Raw genomic sequence first — 15,489 nt, 5'->3', positions numbered from 1 at the left:
TATATATATATGTGTGTGTGTGTGTGTGTGTGTGTGTGTGTGTGTGTGTGAGTGAGTAATGCATTGGTTTTGCCCCGTTTTCTCATTATACTCCATTAGGCCCTTCAAAAACCACATTTTTTGTATTTTTTTCTCACATCTAACACCATAGATGTGATCTGTAGGTTTTGTTTAGTGGAACAACTTTTGAATCACCAGAATCTGACCTCTATAGAGGTTTTTATGGTGATCCAAAATCAATGGCTATAAAGGCGCCACTTTTTTTTTGGCTCATAAAAATACATTTTTTCGTCAAAAAAACATGATTCAAGAGTCGATTACCACTAAATCGAGCATGATAAACACATCTAACAGTTCAGATCTATCATAAAACATTTCAAACTATGAAGACTAATGGGGCAGAACGAGAAAAGAGGACCTAACATGTTCAGTTTTGTCTCTCTATATATATAGATAGATAGAGAGTATATATATAGATATGGATAGATAGACAATATATATACTAATGGGGGCAAAATGAGAAAAGAGGGCCTAATATGTTCAGTTTTCTCTCTCTCTCTCTCTCTCTATATATATATATATATATATATATATATAGAGAGAGAGAGAGAGAGAGAGAGAGAGAGAGAGAGGATGGGTGAGTGTTTTTTTTTTGTGGGGGAGGTGGGGCAGGGATCAAGGCACAACATTCGGGTCGGGTCAGGGCAAACACTACCCACACTTACCCAAACTTCCTTATTGGGGATTTCCAGGTCAGGGGCATTTGCCCATCCTGACCAGTATGTAGCTTTGTCCCAGCTATTAAGTCTAGTGGGGTGATGATTTCTCCATTCCATTTAAACCAATTACATTCTACACGGGTTGAAATTTGTTAAACAAAATAGTGGCATCTAGCCTAGAATGGGGTTTGGCTCAACTCACATTTTTTCTCATGAAAATCAATGATTTTAGGCCCTGTTTGGAAACTAATAGCTGGGATGGGAAGTAGCATGAAATCTGTAGGATGGCATTTATGGAGTTTATGCATTTGAAGAAGTGGCAGCTGCCAAATCCTTGAGTTAGTGTAAATACAAAGGAGAAAGGGCCTCACTTCCCATCCCAAATGCCTATCCCAGCACCGAAATTTCAAACAGAACCACCAAGGTAGTTTGACTAAGATTTTACCTAGGGACCACCAAATGCATAAACGCCTATCCCAGCACCGAGATTCCAAACATGCCCTAAATACAATGCCACTTTCCATTCCAAATGCATTAACTCCTATCCAGTTCCTAGATTATAAACAGGGCCTTACCTATTTTGAGCGAATCCAATGCAACGGTCTTGAATATGCTGCAACCCTCGAGATATAAATGTACATCATGTTTTTTCAATTTATTATATGGGAAAACCGACTGCGGAAGACCCGCTGAGCAATGGTCGCCACGCCTAATGGCATGAACCCCCCGATACCACCACTCCACCCATCACCACCAGGGAACCTGCTGCATTGGCTTATGGCAAAGGACACACACTCCGGATATTGAAATCGTAACATCCATCCTTAATCCAACCCACCTAGCCAGGTGTGCAGAGCCCTGTGGGTGCACAGCATGTAGATTATTTCAGAGAACTGGGAGGACCACATCCCAAAGTTCCCAACCTGCTTTGCACTCAAGAGGTACGCAGGTGAGTTGCAAACATGAACAAGTTCTACATGTGGACAAATTTAGCAAAACATGATTTTGCAATCGAATAACTTCCTGATAGGAAAAGTGGTAGCTACCAACGGGGGTCTCCGCTTGTCTGGTAGGAGCAGCTAGTGCACGTCACTTTGTATTGGGACGTTGCAGGTTCAAAACCCATTGGTATAATTGTATAACTGGTAGGGTTCAGATAGTGACCAAATCCACTCTTTAGGGCAAATATAAAGGGGGAGATTGTCTCGTTTCCTCTCCCAAATGCATTAACTCCTACCCCAGCTGACAGTTTCCAAACAGAGCCTTAATAGAAAGTTATTACCACCTTTCCTATGCTGGCTTTTCATGTTTGAAAGCGAGAAAGATGTAGAAAAAGTGACGCAAACTGAAAAATCCGTACAGTTTTTTTGACCGTTCCAAACGAGAGACTTTTTCTCTGAGTTTTTCTAAAAAGTACACTTTGATAGGAAACATTCCTCCATGGGGGAGGTGGAGGAATGTTTCCTACCATGAGAAAATTTATTTTTACACTCCCCACCACCACCACCCTCCACCCTCCTCCTCCTCCTCCTCTTTTTCATTTTTCACATTTTCCCACTCTTTTTCTCATGCTACACAAAACAAGCGAAAAACTTTTCTTTTGGAAACTTCTCATATAAAAAACTCTCATAGGTAAAACTTTCTTTTCCTATGAGAGTTTTTCTCTCTTTCAAACGTGCTTCTGGTGTTGTAATTTCAGAAATAGTTCCATAATATAAATTATAATGTTTAAGAAAGTGCAAAGCAATATCCTTTGAAAGTCTAACGTGGTAATGAATTTATAAAAAATTTACATACAATTAGGGATGACAGTGGACTGGGGCTGGGGACAAGGTCTCCACCCCCGCCCTGTTTCAAAATCTGAACCTTCATCCCCGCATGGGGATGGATTTTAACCTCCACCCCGCCTCCATCCCCGTTTCATGTCCTCCATCCCCGGTCCAAACAGGGTTGAGGCGGGGCGAAGCCCTGTTTCCACTCGGTCTATAGTCATTCCTTAAAGGATTGGGGACGGGGCGGGGATTGAGACGGGGACGGGGCAGGGGAAAGCATAAGTCCATCCCCGCCTCCATCCCCGTTTCATGCCCTTAATCCCTGGTCCAAACGGGGCGAGGCGGGGCCCCGGTATCCTCCGGTCCACTGCCATCCCTACATACAATATGACCTGGTTTGTCTCGACAAGATCTCTTTTACCTTGTGGCCAACAGTGATCCGGCACTGTCAGTGGTCACATCAAGACCAGCAGCGTGCAAAGCTGCTCAGCCTTTGTGGTTGCAGCAGCAGCAGATAGTGGCAGGCCGACAAACAATGGGATTGCCTGGCAGCTACAAATGAATGGCAGAAATTGCTAGGGTGCAGGATTCTGTGAGCCAGGTATGTGGTTGTTGAAGATCTGACGGTGCTGAATACCCCCACTGCTGGACTTGGCGACTGTAAGCCCTTTACACTGACTAAAATCAGAATAATTTACCAAATATGCATTCCATAAGTGTTCTGCGAAAATTTGACCTTAACCAGCCATCAATCAAATGGCCATTGGAATCTCAGTGATGCATGAAGAAATATAAAGAACTGCAAAAGAATTAACATCAATCATCTTGCAGGTTTTTCATCAATAAATAGCAGAGGCTTAGAGTTCGGCAAACCACATCTGAAAGTAGAGTCGAGAAACAGACTTGCTTTGTGCCTAGATTTGAACCAAGCTCGTCCAAAACTTCCACATTACTACTAATTTTTCACTAAGCAGATGCAGAGCTGGCCAAGATCATACCCTGTCTCAGTCCTCAGGAAACATAGTAAAAAGTCTATGGTATCCGGTGAAGCTAGTATTGATGATGAAGTAGACCCTGCTAAGGTTGAACAAATAGAAAGCTCCTACTGCTTCGTGCCTCTTGCCGCTTCATAGAATTAAAAAGGAACTAAAACGTTCTCAAGTATTTCCTGATCTCATACATAATGGAGGATATGGATATTAGATCCTTGTTAAGAGCAGGGCCTCCAGGAATCCGCTTTATGCAATCTGAGAGCCTAGTGTAGTAAAGCAGCAGCTGCGTCAATGCAGCTCTCAGAATGTCCATGCCACATAAGAAGTTACTGAATGAAGTGATGACATCTTTATGCATGAGCTCTATGGCAGCTTTCCAACGACTGGCAAAGTCCTTAACCAGTGGTTCAACATCTGCAACAATGATTGGTTTGTCTGAACTGGAAATTGCATCCTCACCTGAATAATTGTACCTTAAATTAACACATTCGTACTGAAATGCTACAGCATAAAATCTGAAAAGGGTTTATGTTGCAATATTTACCTGCTCGAGTCTTTACAAATATTATTAAATCATTGAAGTGCTCCACAAGCAATTCCTCCTGCAAGCAAAAGAAAAAAGAGGGAATGATAGCCATAACAACTTCCACTTTGTTTTCCTAGAATATCCACCTTTTATTTCTTGTAACATAGGTATGGGTTCACATATACATACGGAGATTCTTCATCATCTCTGAAAGAAAAAATTGAAATTGTTTGACAATCTTCTAAATACAAATACATCTAGCCTAAATTTGTGCATTTATTTTGTAACCCCAATTAACTGAGACTTTGAAAATTTAACCAAAATGTTGAATAACCGTTTTGCAAATTGGTTGCCTAAAAAAGAATCCAGAGACCAAATAGTTCTGCAAAAAGGCTACCCTTCTTGTAACAAGCTTGAAATACAGTAACAACTGGAAAAAGAACATGTGAAAAGGAAATATAATCATTCACATAATGATCTGCCAAGCAAAGTTATTTGGACAAAGTTGGGTTGTGAATACAGGTTCCAAAAATGCAGACAAAGTCTGTTCCATAAGCAACTCCTTTGTGATCATTAGGATGCTGATCGGATTTGCCAGTTAACATAAGAGTTAACCACTATACAATAAAAGGAAGTGAATTAGTCAAAACTTACCACAAATATAGCACTGTTACTCTTCAAAAGTTCTTCAAAGTGAAGCTGCGTCTTTCCACCTTCTGTACCCGCTTCCTGGAAGAAATAAAGATAACCAATTTTCCATTAAGAATGCACTAGGAAATGCCTCTAAAACATTGTTAAAAAAAAGATGAATGCTGATTTAGTAAAAGTAATATTAGTCCAAGGGTGTGGAAATAATGTGAGCAGAGACTACCTTTAAAACTGCTATTGTCATGTCATAGTTATTTATGAGAAATATGGTTTGCTGCTTTGTTTTGGGAAACACTCTGGCAAGCTTAACCAGAAAATCATCAACAGCCATCCGCAATCTCTCTAAATTCAATTCAAGCTACCAATACCAAAAAAAAAGAAAAAAAAATTATCCCTGATAAAGACATGCAACAGGATCTCTTTGACTGACATTTTATTGACCTGTGTCACATGGATACAACTGCGGATATGAGGATACATTCCTTTTTAAGCAGTTTCTAGTATGGCTTGTGAAAAGGGACAAAGAACAGCAATCAAAATGGGGGTGCCCGTGTGACACAGCCATTGACAAATCCAGTATAAAAAGAAACACCAATTCAAACTTGTAATACACAGGCCATTTACATGGAACATGACCATATGCAAGATAACCGACAAAAGATCATAATATCAGGAAAAATCTGTTATGGATAAGCCGAGTACTTCATTTTCTTACCTGACCATCTCCATAATCAACATTAAGATGAATGAGAGATGCCGTGAACTCAGCATAACGTCTCATCACATAATGGGGATGGATGTCATCTTCCCACAAGGTCTTGACGTTAGCATTGCGCAAACTATTAAGATGCATGTCAAAGACCATTTTGAAACGAGGCCACAATGCAATGTTGACCTGCACACATACAAGAAAAGTTACTCCAGCACAGTGAAGGGCACAATCAAATTCAAGATGAAAATAGGGTGGTTTTGTAAACAAACAGTAAAGCACCACATCAACTATATTAGTCAATAAAAGAAATTCTAAACACAAAACCGACACCTACAAACAATAGAAACAGAGAATATATATATATATATATATATATATATATATATATATATATATATATATATATATATATATATATATATACCCCCACACCCCTTATGTGCCAAAGAAGAATGAGAAGAATCCCCCCCAAAAGCAAAAAGAAACATAACCTCTGATATGATGAATGGAATAGAACCATATCGAGGTCCTAATTGTACGACTTTGGTATGACACCCTCCCAACGTCAATTCATGTGTATATATATATGGTTTAAATAGAATACTAATTATTTCACTACCTTCTATCCAAAGCTGCAAGAAGATGGCCAATCTAGAATATTTTAAAGTGAGTGATGCCATGGCCCAATACTCAAGTGTAAGATCCTGAAAAAAAAATTTAAGCTTGGATCCGGACCCGACCTGGACCCAAATGGAGGCACCGCATCCCGTGTCTTTTGAAGACAACGAGGCAGGGGTTTCAAAGAGAATCCCTGCCCCCTTCTTCCTCTCTCGTTTCCCTCTCCCCGATACTCACCCTCTTTCCCCACGCGTCGACCCGCCGTCGTCGGCAAGCACACCCACCGGCGACAACACCGCCGGAGCCCACCCTTGCCGGCGACAGCCTTACCTCTGCGACTCGCCGGTGACGCCTCTCTACCCGACGACCCCCCAGACTCACTGCCGGCCACCTCTTTCCTTCTCTCGGCTGCGAAGGCGCCGATGACCCACCGCCACCGCCTTCCGCTTTGGCGACCTCCAGGTATGCTCCCCTCGTCCCTCTTCTCCTTCTTCATCCGTCTCTTCTCCCCCTTTTTTTTCTTCTTTTCGTCGACCGACAGGGGCAAAAGCCCCTGCCTGTTGGTCCATTACGGCAGGGGAGGGGTTGAGCCCCCTCCCTGCTTCCATTACGGCGGGGAGGGGCCGAGCCCCCTCCCTATTACGGTAGGGGAGAGGCCGAGCCCCTCCCTGCACCTTTGTACTACAGGGGAGGGGGCCGAGCCCTCCCTGTGCCTCTTCTCTCGTTAGGCAGGGGCATCGCCCCTGCCTTCGTTGTTTTTCGGCAGGCAGGGGAAAGCCCCCTCGCCTCGCTTTTCCCTGGCATCAGGCGGGGGCTTCGCCCCTTGCCTATTCGTATTTCGACAGGCAGGGGCAAGCCCCCCTGCCTCCCTCTTGGCATGTTTGTTAGACAGGGGTGAAGCCCCCTGCCTCCGCTCGTTGTTAACAGGGAGGGGCTTTGACCCTGCCTCTCTTCTACTTTGTCAGGCAGGGGCGCAACCCCGTCTGCCCTCGCTTTATGAGGGCAGGGGTGCAACCCCCTGCCTTCTCATTGGTTGTCGACAGCAGGTTAGCAGGGGCTTGCAGCCCCTGCCCCTGCTTCTTGCGCTGATAGCAGGTGCGCAGGGGCACGATGCCCCTGCCTCTGCTTCCTTCACGTCAGGACGACGACAGTGTCCCTGACCTTCTATTTTTGGTGTTAGAGTGCTAAGACTGTCACTTTTATAGCTCATACGACAGATCCCGCTCGCGCTCCGCGACCCGAGCCATCAATTGTTTACAACCGCAGACGCCAGTAAGCCCACAACTCTCCAAGGTAGGAGAAGATTGCACGGAAGACTTGGACAATTGAATTAAGTTCAATTAACTAAAAAGGGACCATTAAAAATATATATATTTATACGAGTACGCATTTAACTCAAGGACGCAGTTCCGCGATCCTTGTCCTTTACTTTCTAGCAGTCATTACCTTGCCTTCGCGCATTGCGCAAGGGTTTTGCGTTACACTCCTACTTAGTCTTTATCTTGCCGTTGCGCATTATGCAAGGGTTTTACGTTGCACTCCTGCTTAGTCCTTACCTTGCAGTCGCGCATTGCGCAAGGGTTTTGCGTTGCACTCCTACTTATAGTCTTAACTTTGCCATCGCGCTTTGCGCCCAGGCTCTTGCTTTTGTATATGTGTTGTGATTGCCTTGCTATTGCAGATGACACTTAGGTTTTCGCTCATTGCATACGCTTTTGAGGCATCCTCGTGAAAGATGCAAGAGGCATCTACCACTCTCCCTCTTGCGACAAGAGTTGAGTTAGGTGCTTAGCGATTCATCATCGTCGAAGGAGAGGGATCCCTAGCAGGGATCCGGGTTCTTCGAGTACGCAGTCCTGCAGACGAATTGGGATTCGAGCGAACTTCATAGCGGGGGTTCTGTTGAGAAACCCGTATCCCGTATATCGAGGCCGGTATCGAGTCATGCGAGACATGTAGATACCCCAATAGCAGATGAGATTCGAGATAATCACATGCCAATTGTTGGCACAAGTTGCTGGCTGTTTCAAAAGATAAAGAATGTCAAAGTATAGTTTGAGAAGCATTACATCTTTGTGAAACACTTTTGCTAAGGCTTCTATTGAGGAGCTATACCCCCTTCATCCTAGAGTACTTGTAGTCGTGCATTACATGCTAGTACTGTAATGATCGGATGAGACAGTCGTGCGACCTCGAATAGTACTAAATACACAATGCTGTAATCACATAAAATGGACTCACATTCGCCTTCACAGGCAAGATGCTCGAGTGAGTTAAATGTAACGCCCCAAATTTCAAACTTGCGAACCCTTTTCAGAAAACAGGCAAGAGACTAGAAATATCTCTTTCCTTCAGAGTTTGTTTATGAAATCAGCGAAAGATTTTTCTTTGATAAATCATAAGGCAAGCTGACAACTTTGGGCACGTTAGCTAAAAGAACCAAAACTGACAAGATTCGGATATCCTAAGGGAAATCCGATACGAACCCAAGCGTCCAGGACGCGAGCTAAGAGCAGAAAGAAGAAGTCTTGAAGCCATCTTGCAATCGCGCCATCGCCCGTAGTGTACCTAATAAACACCTGTAACCATAGAATGGGTTAGTTTCGCGAAAAACTAGTAGGTGCACAAGAGACACTACAAGAAACTGAATTAAGTACATTTAATTCAGTAGGTTACGCAGTTTAAAGCAGATATGCAGTTAAACAGGTAAGCAATGCAAGCAGGTGAATAGTGCAAACACGTAAGCAGTACCAGCGAATAAGGCGTGCGAGCGAGTAAGTAGTGCAAGCGAGTAAGCAGTGCAAATGCGTAAGTAGTGCAAACAGTAAGCAGTTCAACGCAAGTAAGCAGTTCAAAGCAAGTAAACAGTTTAAAGCAAGTAAGCAGTGCAACTGACCAACGCAGCACACGATCCATTTGATCGTAAGTTGAGAACTACTACGCAACAAGCTTGTCCTCGTTCCTAGAACGAGGTCTCTGCATCTAATCACCATCAGGACATCGTTTGTCGCTCACTACTTCTAACAAACGCATTGTCCTGAACAACCTTAATCTATCCTCATCTCTCAAAGTCTTACGCGGCTAACCGTCACCGGTTATGACGCACTAAGGCGTCATACCTTCTCAGAGAAGCTCACCCTTCCGTAGAAGGTCCAAAACATGATCACTAACTCAAATCACTAACGATCTGATTCTCACATCTGAGTCATGCATGTAATCATGCTAAAACAGAAAGCCGAAACTATGAATTCATAGTTGGCTATCACAAACAATCACAGAAGATCGTCACAGCTCACCATAACTTTTTATGGTAAGCGAAAACACAAGATCCACGTCGGATCGTTCGGTCCGAGAGATATACGAACGGACAAAGAATTACCGCCCTAGAGGGTATACCTGATCTTGGACCCTACACTTCCTCACAGGAGTTCACCGTCTTTGCAGCTACCCGTTCGTGGACACTGTACATTCTCACAGAGATCTCCCACTCTAGCCGGGTCACCCGATCTGGGAAATGTATAACCTCACAGCGAAACCTTTGGGAAACCGATCCCCAACATATGCCATATCCAATGAAAATCATTGCGATACACGCATCAACACAAAAGACCGCTCTTGGGGTCGATAGCTACTAATACCAACAACAAGATCAACGCCAGATCACCTGGTATGGGAAATGTTTAACCTCACAAAGAATTCCGCTCTAGATGGTATACCTGATCTTGGACCATACACTTCCTCACAGGAGTTCACCGTCCTTGCGGCTACCCGTTCGTGCACAGTGTACATCCTCACAGAGAATCTACCGCTCTAGCCGGGTACCTGGTCTTGATTATACACGCCCTCGCAGATAATCCTTTGGAGATCAGGTGCTCGTCAGACACCCTACTCGGTGATACACGCATCTATATAATCGACTGCTCCGAACAGTTGACTGCTCTCGAGGTCAGTAGCCACAATATGGGCACAAGCATGTATATCAGCAATATGCATTGTATCACTCCGCGCAGAAGCATATAATCCTACGCATCGTATGATTGCCACAAGAAATATTGCAATCCTCAAATAGGCCCTCAAAGCATGTGTAAACGACACATGAGAACGCGCAGATATGGCAATTCAGTTGATTCTATGGGCGAAGGGTAACTAACTCTACCTGTCAGCCAAACAAAACAACTGAATAAGACAAACACTCATAACAATGCTCGTAAAATATATAATTACCATAAAATGGCTCAGTCCATGAACAAGTAATTAAATTAATCGTAAGGCATAAACCATTACATCACAAGCCATTCATAAGCAATCATACGACAACAATTATATCACAATATGTAAGCAGCTTATAAGACAAGCGACCACATCAATCTTAGTTGCCACCAGTTCGTAGATTACGAGCTGTATGCAATCACATCAATCATAAGAGATGCAAGCCAACAAGTGCTACGCTACAATAAGCACCAAACAGTTCGACCAAGGGATAAAGCAAGTCACATGCTAATATGTAGCAACTGGCATAATGCTACTATTATAAGCATTTAACTAGTATGAGAAACTCCTTATTACTCCGCAAAGAACTGCGTAAGCAGGTTAACCAACTAGAGTAACGCCTTGACAGGCGTACACAGCTCAACGAGTAGCATATTGAACTATCGAGCAAGCAAGCGAATTAGTAGTGCAGGCGAAGCAGTAGTGCAAGCGAATCAGTAGTGCAAGCGAATCAGTAGTGCAAGAGAAGCAGTAGTGCAAGCGAAGCTCACGACTCAACGACCAGTGTGAACAGACCGTATGTTTCGATAATTACGAACCTGCGGGCACGCGCAGGCAAAACGTAGACCCAACTGAAACTAGTTCGGGCGTCTGTTATTCTATGTATTTTCAATAAACCGAATAGCTAGTTGAGTTCGCTCCAAAGGGACGGCTTTAGCCGAGAGAGGATTCCCCAAAGGAGGCTGTGCCACGGACGCATCCAACTTCTGCAGAAGTGTTGAGCTAACTAATGTAGCCCCTTTCCCCTAACTCCAATGACTGGGGAGGCCGGATCATTGCCCGTAGGGTGGTTGTTAACAACCTATCCATTGGAGTTTGTACCGCTCTGTCCTCTCCCTTGACAGACACAAGGAAGCGAATAGGTACGTTAGGGGTTGCTTAACTAACGACCCATTCTATGCTGTGGTATTTAAACCACCCGAGCATCTTGCCTGTGAAGGCGAATGTGAGGCCATTTATGTGATTACAACATTTTGCATTTAGCGTTGTTCGAGGTCGCACGACCTGTAAAACCCACGTTTTTCAAAAAAAAAAATTTATTTTATCGGACCCGGGCTTGCCTGCGATAGGGTTTTAATAACCCGACTCAGGAAGAGGATTTTAAATCCTCTTCCTGAGCGCCGCCCCCCTTCCACCTTCGTTTTCGGAAGATTAGGGAAACCCATCGGGGTTTCCCCATTCGTCGCCCCCCTGAGGCTTTTATAAGCACTGCAGGGGGCGGGGGAAGGCACACAGCCCTTCGCCCCCCTGTGCGTCTCCTCCTTCCCTGCGCACGCCGTCGATCACCAGCCACCTCGCCTCCCAGGTACGCCCTCTATCTCAGTCTCCTCCTCCCTCTTCTCCCCCTCCCATCTCCCTCTCTGACACCTCGTCGGGATGCCGGCAGGCGGCGCACGGCCCCTGCCGCGCCCTCCCACCTTCCTCCTTGCCTTTGGAGACCCGACAGGGGGCCTACAGGGCCCCTGTCGTCCCCTTCCCTCTTTTGGGGGTTCGCCGGAGTGCCGGCAGGGGGCCAAGGGCCCCTGCGACACCCCTTCGCCCCGATCTCTCTCTCTCTCTCTCTCTTCGACAGGGGTTTGTTCCCCTGCCATTGTCCTTTCGTCGGACGGCAGGGGCTCGACCCCTGCCGATTCGCTGTCGTCGGCAGGGGTGCGACCCCCAGCCGTCTCTGTGTTGTCGGCAGGGGAGCGACCCCTGCCGATTCGTGGCTGTCGGCAGGGGCTAGCCCCCTGCCGATTCGCAGTCGTCGGCAGGGGTGCGACCCCCTGCCGTTTCAGTGTGGTCGGCAGGGGAGCGACCCCTACCGATTCATTTCTGTCAGCAGGGGCTAGCCCCCTGCCGATTCGCAGTCGTCGGCAGAGGTGCGACCCCCTGCCGTTTCAGTGTGGTCGGCAGGAGAGCGACCCCTGCCGATTCGTTGCTGTCGGCAGAGGCTAGCCCCCTGCCGATTCGCTGTCGTCGGCAGGGGTGCGACCCCCTGCCGTTTTAGTGTTGTCGGCAAGGGAGCGACCCCTGCCGATTCGTTGCTGTCGGCAGGGGCTAGCCCCCTGCCGATTCGCTGTCGTCGGCAGGGGTGCGACCCCCTGCCGTTTCAGTGTGGTCGGCAGGGGAGCGACCCCTGCCGATTCGTTGCTGTCGGCAGGGGCTAGCCCCCTACCGCTTCGCTGCCGTCGGCAGGGGTGCGACCCCTGCCGCTTTAGTATGGTCGGTAGGGGCTAGCCCCCTGCCGATTCGTTGTTGTCGGCAGTGGCTAGCCCCTGCCACTTCGCTGCTGTCGGCAAGGGTGCGACCCCTGCCACTTCAGTGCTGTCTGCAGGGGCTGACCCCCTGCCGCCTCGCTGTTTTTGACAGTGGCTCATTCCCTGTCGCTCCGTTGTCGTCGGTGCCGCCATTGCCTAATTCTACCCTTGCCCCGTTGCACCATTAATTATATTAACATAATTGAATATTTAACACTCTTGCCTATTTACGCAACAGGTCCCGATCGTGCTCCACGGCTCAACCCTCGTATTATCCTCTCGCGTAGGCGTACGCAGCTGCACGACATCCCAAGGTAGGGTAAAGTCGCACAAGGGGCAATAAGATCTAATTAAGTTGAAATAATTAAAATGTCTATGCTAGTTGTACTTAGATTTATACTGCTGTTGCGTGACTTATTATTCTTGTCTCCATGTTTATGAGTCGAGGTACGGTTTTACTCTTCGAGTATTAATTTGGGTATTTGCTTACGTGTTGAAGGTGGTTTCACACTTTTTGCATTACTTATGCCCTAAATTGCTTGCATGTATACTTGCCTGTACCTTTCTATGGGTGGATGTACAATTTCATTATTCGATTATTATTTTGCGTAGTGTTTATGAATTTGAGGTGTGGTTTCGTATTTCTTGAAATACATATGCCCTTGTTTGCTTGCATCCATTTTTGCCTGCACGTTTCCTTTGAGTGAGGTACGACCTTGTGTCTCGTGTATTACTTATGACCTTATGTGTTTGCCTGTCTAAGTGGTCAATGTATGGTTTTGGTACCTCATGTATTACTTATGTGCTTTTCCCTCGATGTGCGGCATCGCAAGTCGTGAGTTGTTTGTTGACATGTTATAACCTGCATATGCTCCACTCATGGTAAATATGTACTTACATAAATGTAGTCTTGTGCCTATCCTGTTATCACCTGTTTTCAAAACACTAGAAGTTGCACTTGTGCACTATAGTTCTTTTAAAGAGGATTTCCTTCTGCAAACCCAGGGCTCTTCAAAATGCACAACTTTTGCAAAGTATGATTAAGTCTTGCAGGATTGCGAAGTCACATTTGGCCCCTCCCAAGTCCACACACTTGGGAGAAATGTTTTATAACCTTGACTCAAGTTGCGGCTCATTTTGAATAACCCCGATCAGGGGCATGAGCATATGAATGAGTGGGGTTCTGTTGAAGGACCCATTCTTTATGTATCAATCTAGTGTAACATGTCGATACTAAGATAAATTTTGGATGTAAGATTGATAGTGTTGTGTCTTGTGTGAATGACTTAATCTGGCATTATGGCTTTTAAGGATGAATCGTGCCAAATGAGCACTCCTATATTCTTTGAATTGTTATGAAGTTGTGTGTTGGGTATTCCTTTTGAGAAGCCCACAGACCTCCCTGGTTCAGTATAGCGTACTTTTAGACATGCACAACATGTTAAGTACTTTGTTGATCGGACGAGAGATCCGAGATGACCTTGCATCATGAAATATGAAAAATGTTGTTGAAGTGAATTCAAGATTTAACTTGCCAGGCTGTGTTGTATTAATTCTTTTGCAGATAACATCTGTTGGGGTTTCTTTTGTGGAACCATATCCCTTTCATCGTAGTCGTACTTATGACATGTACGACCGTACTTTTTGACAAGTATGTCTTCTTACGTTGCGATGATTGGATGAGTAGGTTGTGACAACCTCGATGAGCGCAAATAACAAAATGTTGTGATCACCTAAATAAGTGATGTTTTCGCCTTCACCGGCAAGATACTCGAGTGGGTCGAAAGACCAGAGTATGTAGAATGAGTCTTCAGTTAACTACCCCTGATGTACTCATTCGAATCGCTGACTCCTGTCAGGAGAGAGGACAGGAAGGTACAAAACTTAGATGGACAGGCCATTAATGGCAGTTACGAGCAAAAGACTCGGCTTTCCCAGTCATCGGAGTTAGGGGAATGAGACTACCATAATTATCCTAGGTGGTAGCTCTCCATGTTTGGGATGCATCCATTGTTTATGCTGCTTTGGGGATTTCCTTGGAATGTGGTGCGGGTCAGATCCATGATCCAAACTAACAACCTCCCTCAAGTTGAGCCTCCCTCAAGTTGAGTATGGTCTTTGATCATGCTCAACTTGTCTTTGAGTGCCCAAAACTGATGAGTGGATAATCCCTTGGTAAAGATGTCAGCAACTTGCATATCTGACCGAACATATGCAGGTTCAATTTCTTTTTCTTCCACCTTTTGTCTAACAAAGTGTTGATCGATCTCGATATGCTTTGTGCGACAATGAAGGATGGGATTGAAGGCAATATTAATAGCACTCTGATTATCACAAAGAAGCATAGAGGACGAGATCGGTTCTTGTAATTCTTGCAGTAGGTGTCTCACCCATGTAACATCGGCTGTTCCTGCTGCCATTGCACGATACTCTGCTTCAGTACTAGATCGCGCCACTACCTTTTGCTTCTTGCTACTCCATGTTACAATATTATCGTCGATAAGAATGCAATACCCCGAAACTGATCTACGCTCGTCAGGATCACCAGCCCAGTCCGCGTCTGTGTAGGTGAATAGTCGATGTCTTGACGTATAAGCTGTGTCCTTGGTATACATCAAGCCATCTCCAATCGTACCCTTTAAATACCGAAGGATCCTTTTTACTCCTTCCATATGTACATCTGTAGGATCATGCATAAACTGTGAAGCCTGATTGACAGAGTATGCTATGTCAGGCCTAGTGAATGTTAAGTATTGTAACATCCCTACAACTCGACGATACAAAGTAGGATCATGATAAGTAGTGCCTTCTTTAGCACTTAGCTTATGATTTAGAAGGCAAGGTGTGCTAATTGGTTTACAATTCTCCATCCCTGTAGCAAGTAAAATATCAATAGTGTACTTATGTTGGCTCAATGTAATAGTCTCATGTCGACTATCAACTTCCACACCCAAAAAATATCGCAAGGGACCCAAGTCTTTCATTTTGAATTT

At 45.1% G+C, this 15,489-nt stretch overlaps 1 protein-coding gene across 2 annotated transcripts in view; it reads right to left on the bottom strand.

Annotated features, from left to right (window-relative positions):
- Positions 1–3,283: 3,283 nt before the first annotated feature.
- Positions 3,284–15,489, bottom strand: part of LOC149844330 (vacuolar protein sorting-associated protein 52 A-like) — a 203,750-nt gene continuing 191,544 nt past the window's right edge. Inside the window, exons 18-22 of one of the 2 annotated variants that reach the window (XM_090000506.1) lie at positions 5,373–5,552; positions 4,881–5,015; positions 4,664–4,738; positions 4,028–4,085; positions 3,284–3,942 (exon numbers count right to left, since the gene is read on the bottom strand). In XM_090000506.1, coding sequence (XP_089856632.1) covers positions 3,638–3,942; positions 4,028–4,085; positions 4,664–4,738; positions 4,881–5,015; positions 5,373–5,552 — 753 coding nt within the window. In that variant the 3' untranslated portion in view covers positions 3,284–3,637. The remainder of the gene's footprint in view (positions 3,943–4,027; positions 4,086–4,663; positions 4,739–4,880; positions 5,016–5,372; positions 5,553–15,489) is intronic. The other variant, XM_090000507.1, reaches the window with a different exon arrangement.

The sequence above is a fragment of the Nuphar pumila genome, chromosome 3 (genome assembly GCF_984573655.1).
Source record: "Nuphar pumila chromosome 3, dmNupPumi1.hap1.1, whole genome shotgun sequence".
NCBI lineage: Eukaryota > Viridiplantae > Streptophyta > Magnoliopsida > Nymphaeales > Nymphaeaceae > Nuphar > Nuphar pumila.
The sequence above is the reverse complement of the archived record's forward strand: the minus strand, read 5'-3'. Positions and strand labels throughout refer to the sequence as shown.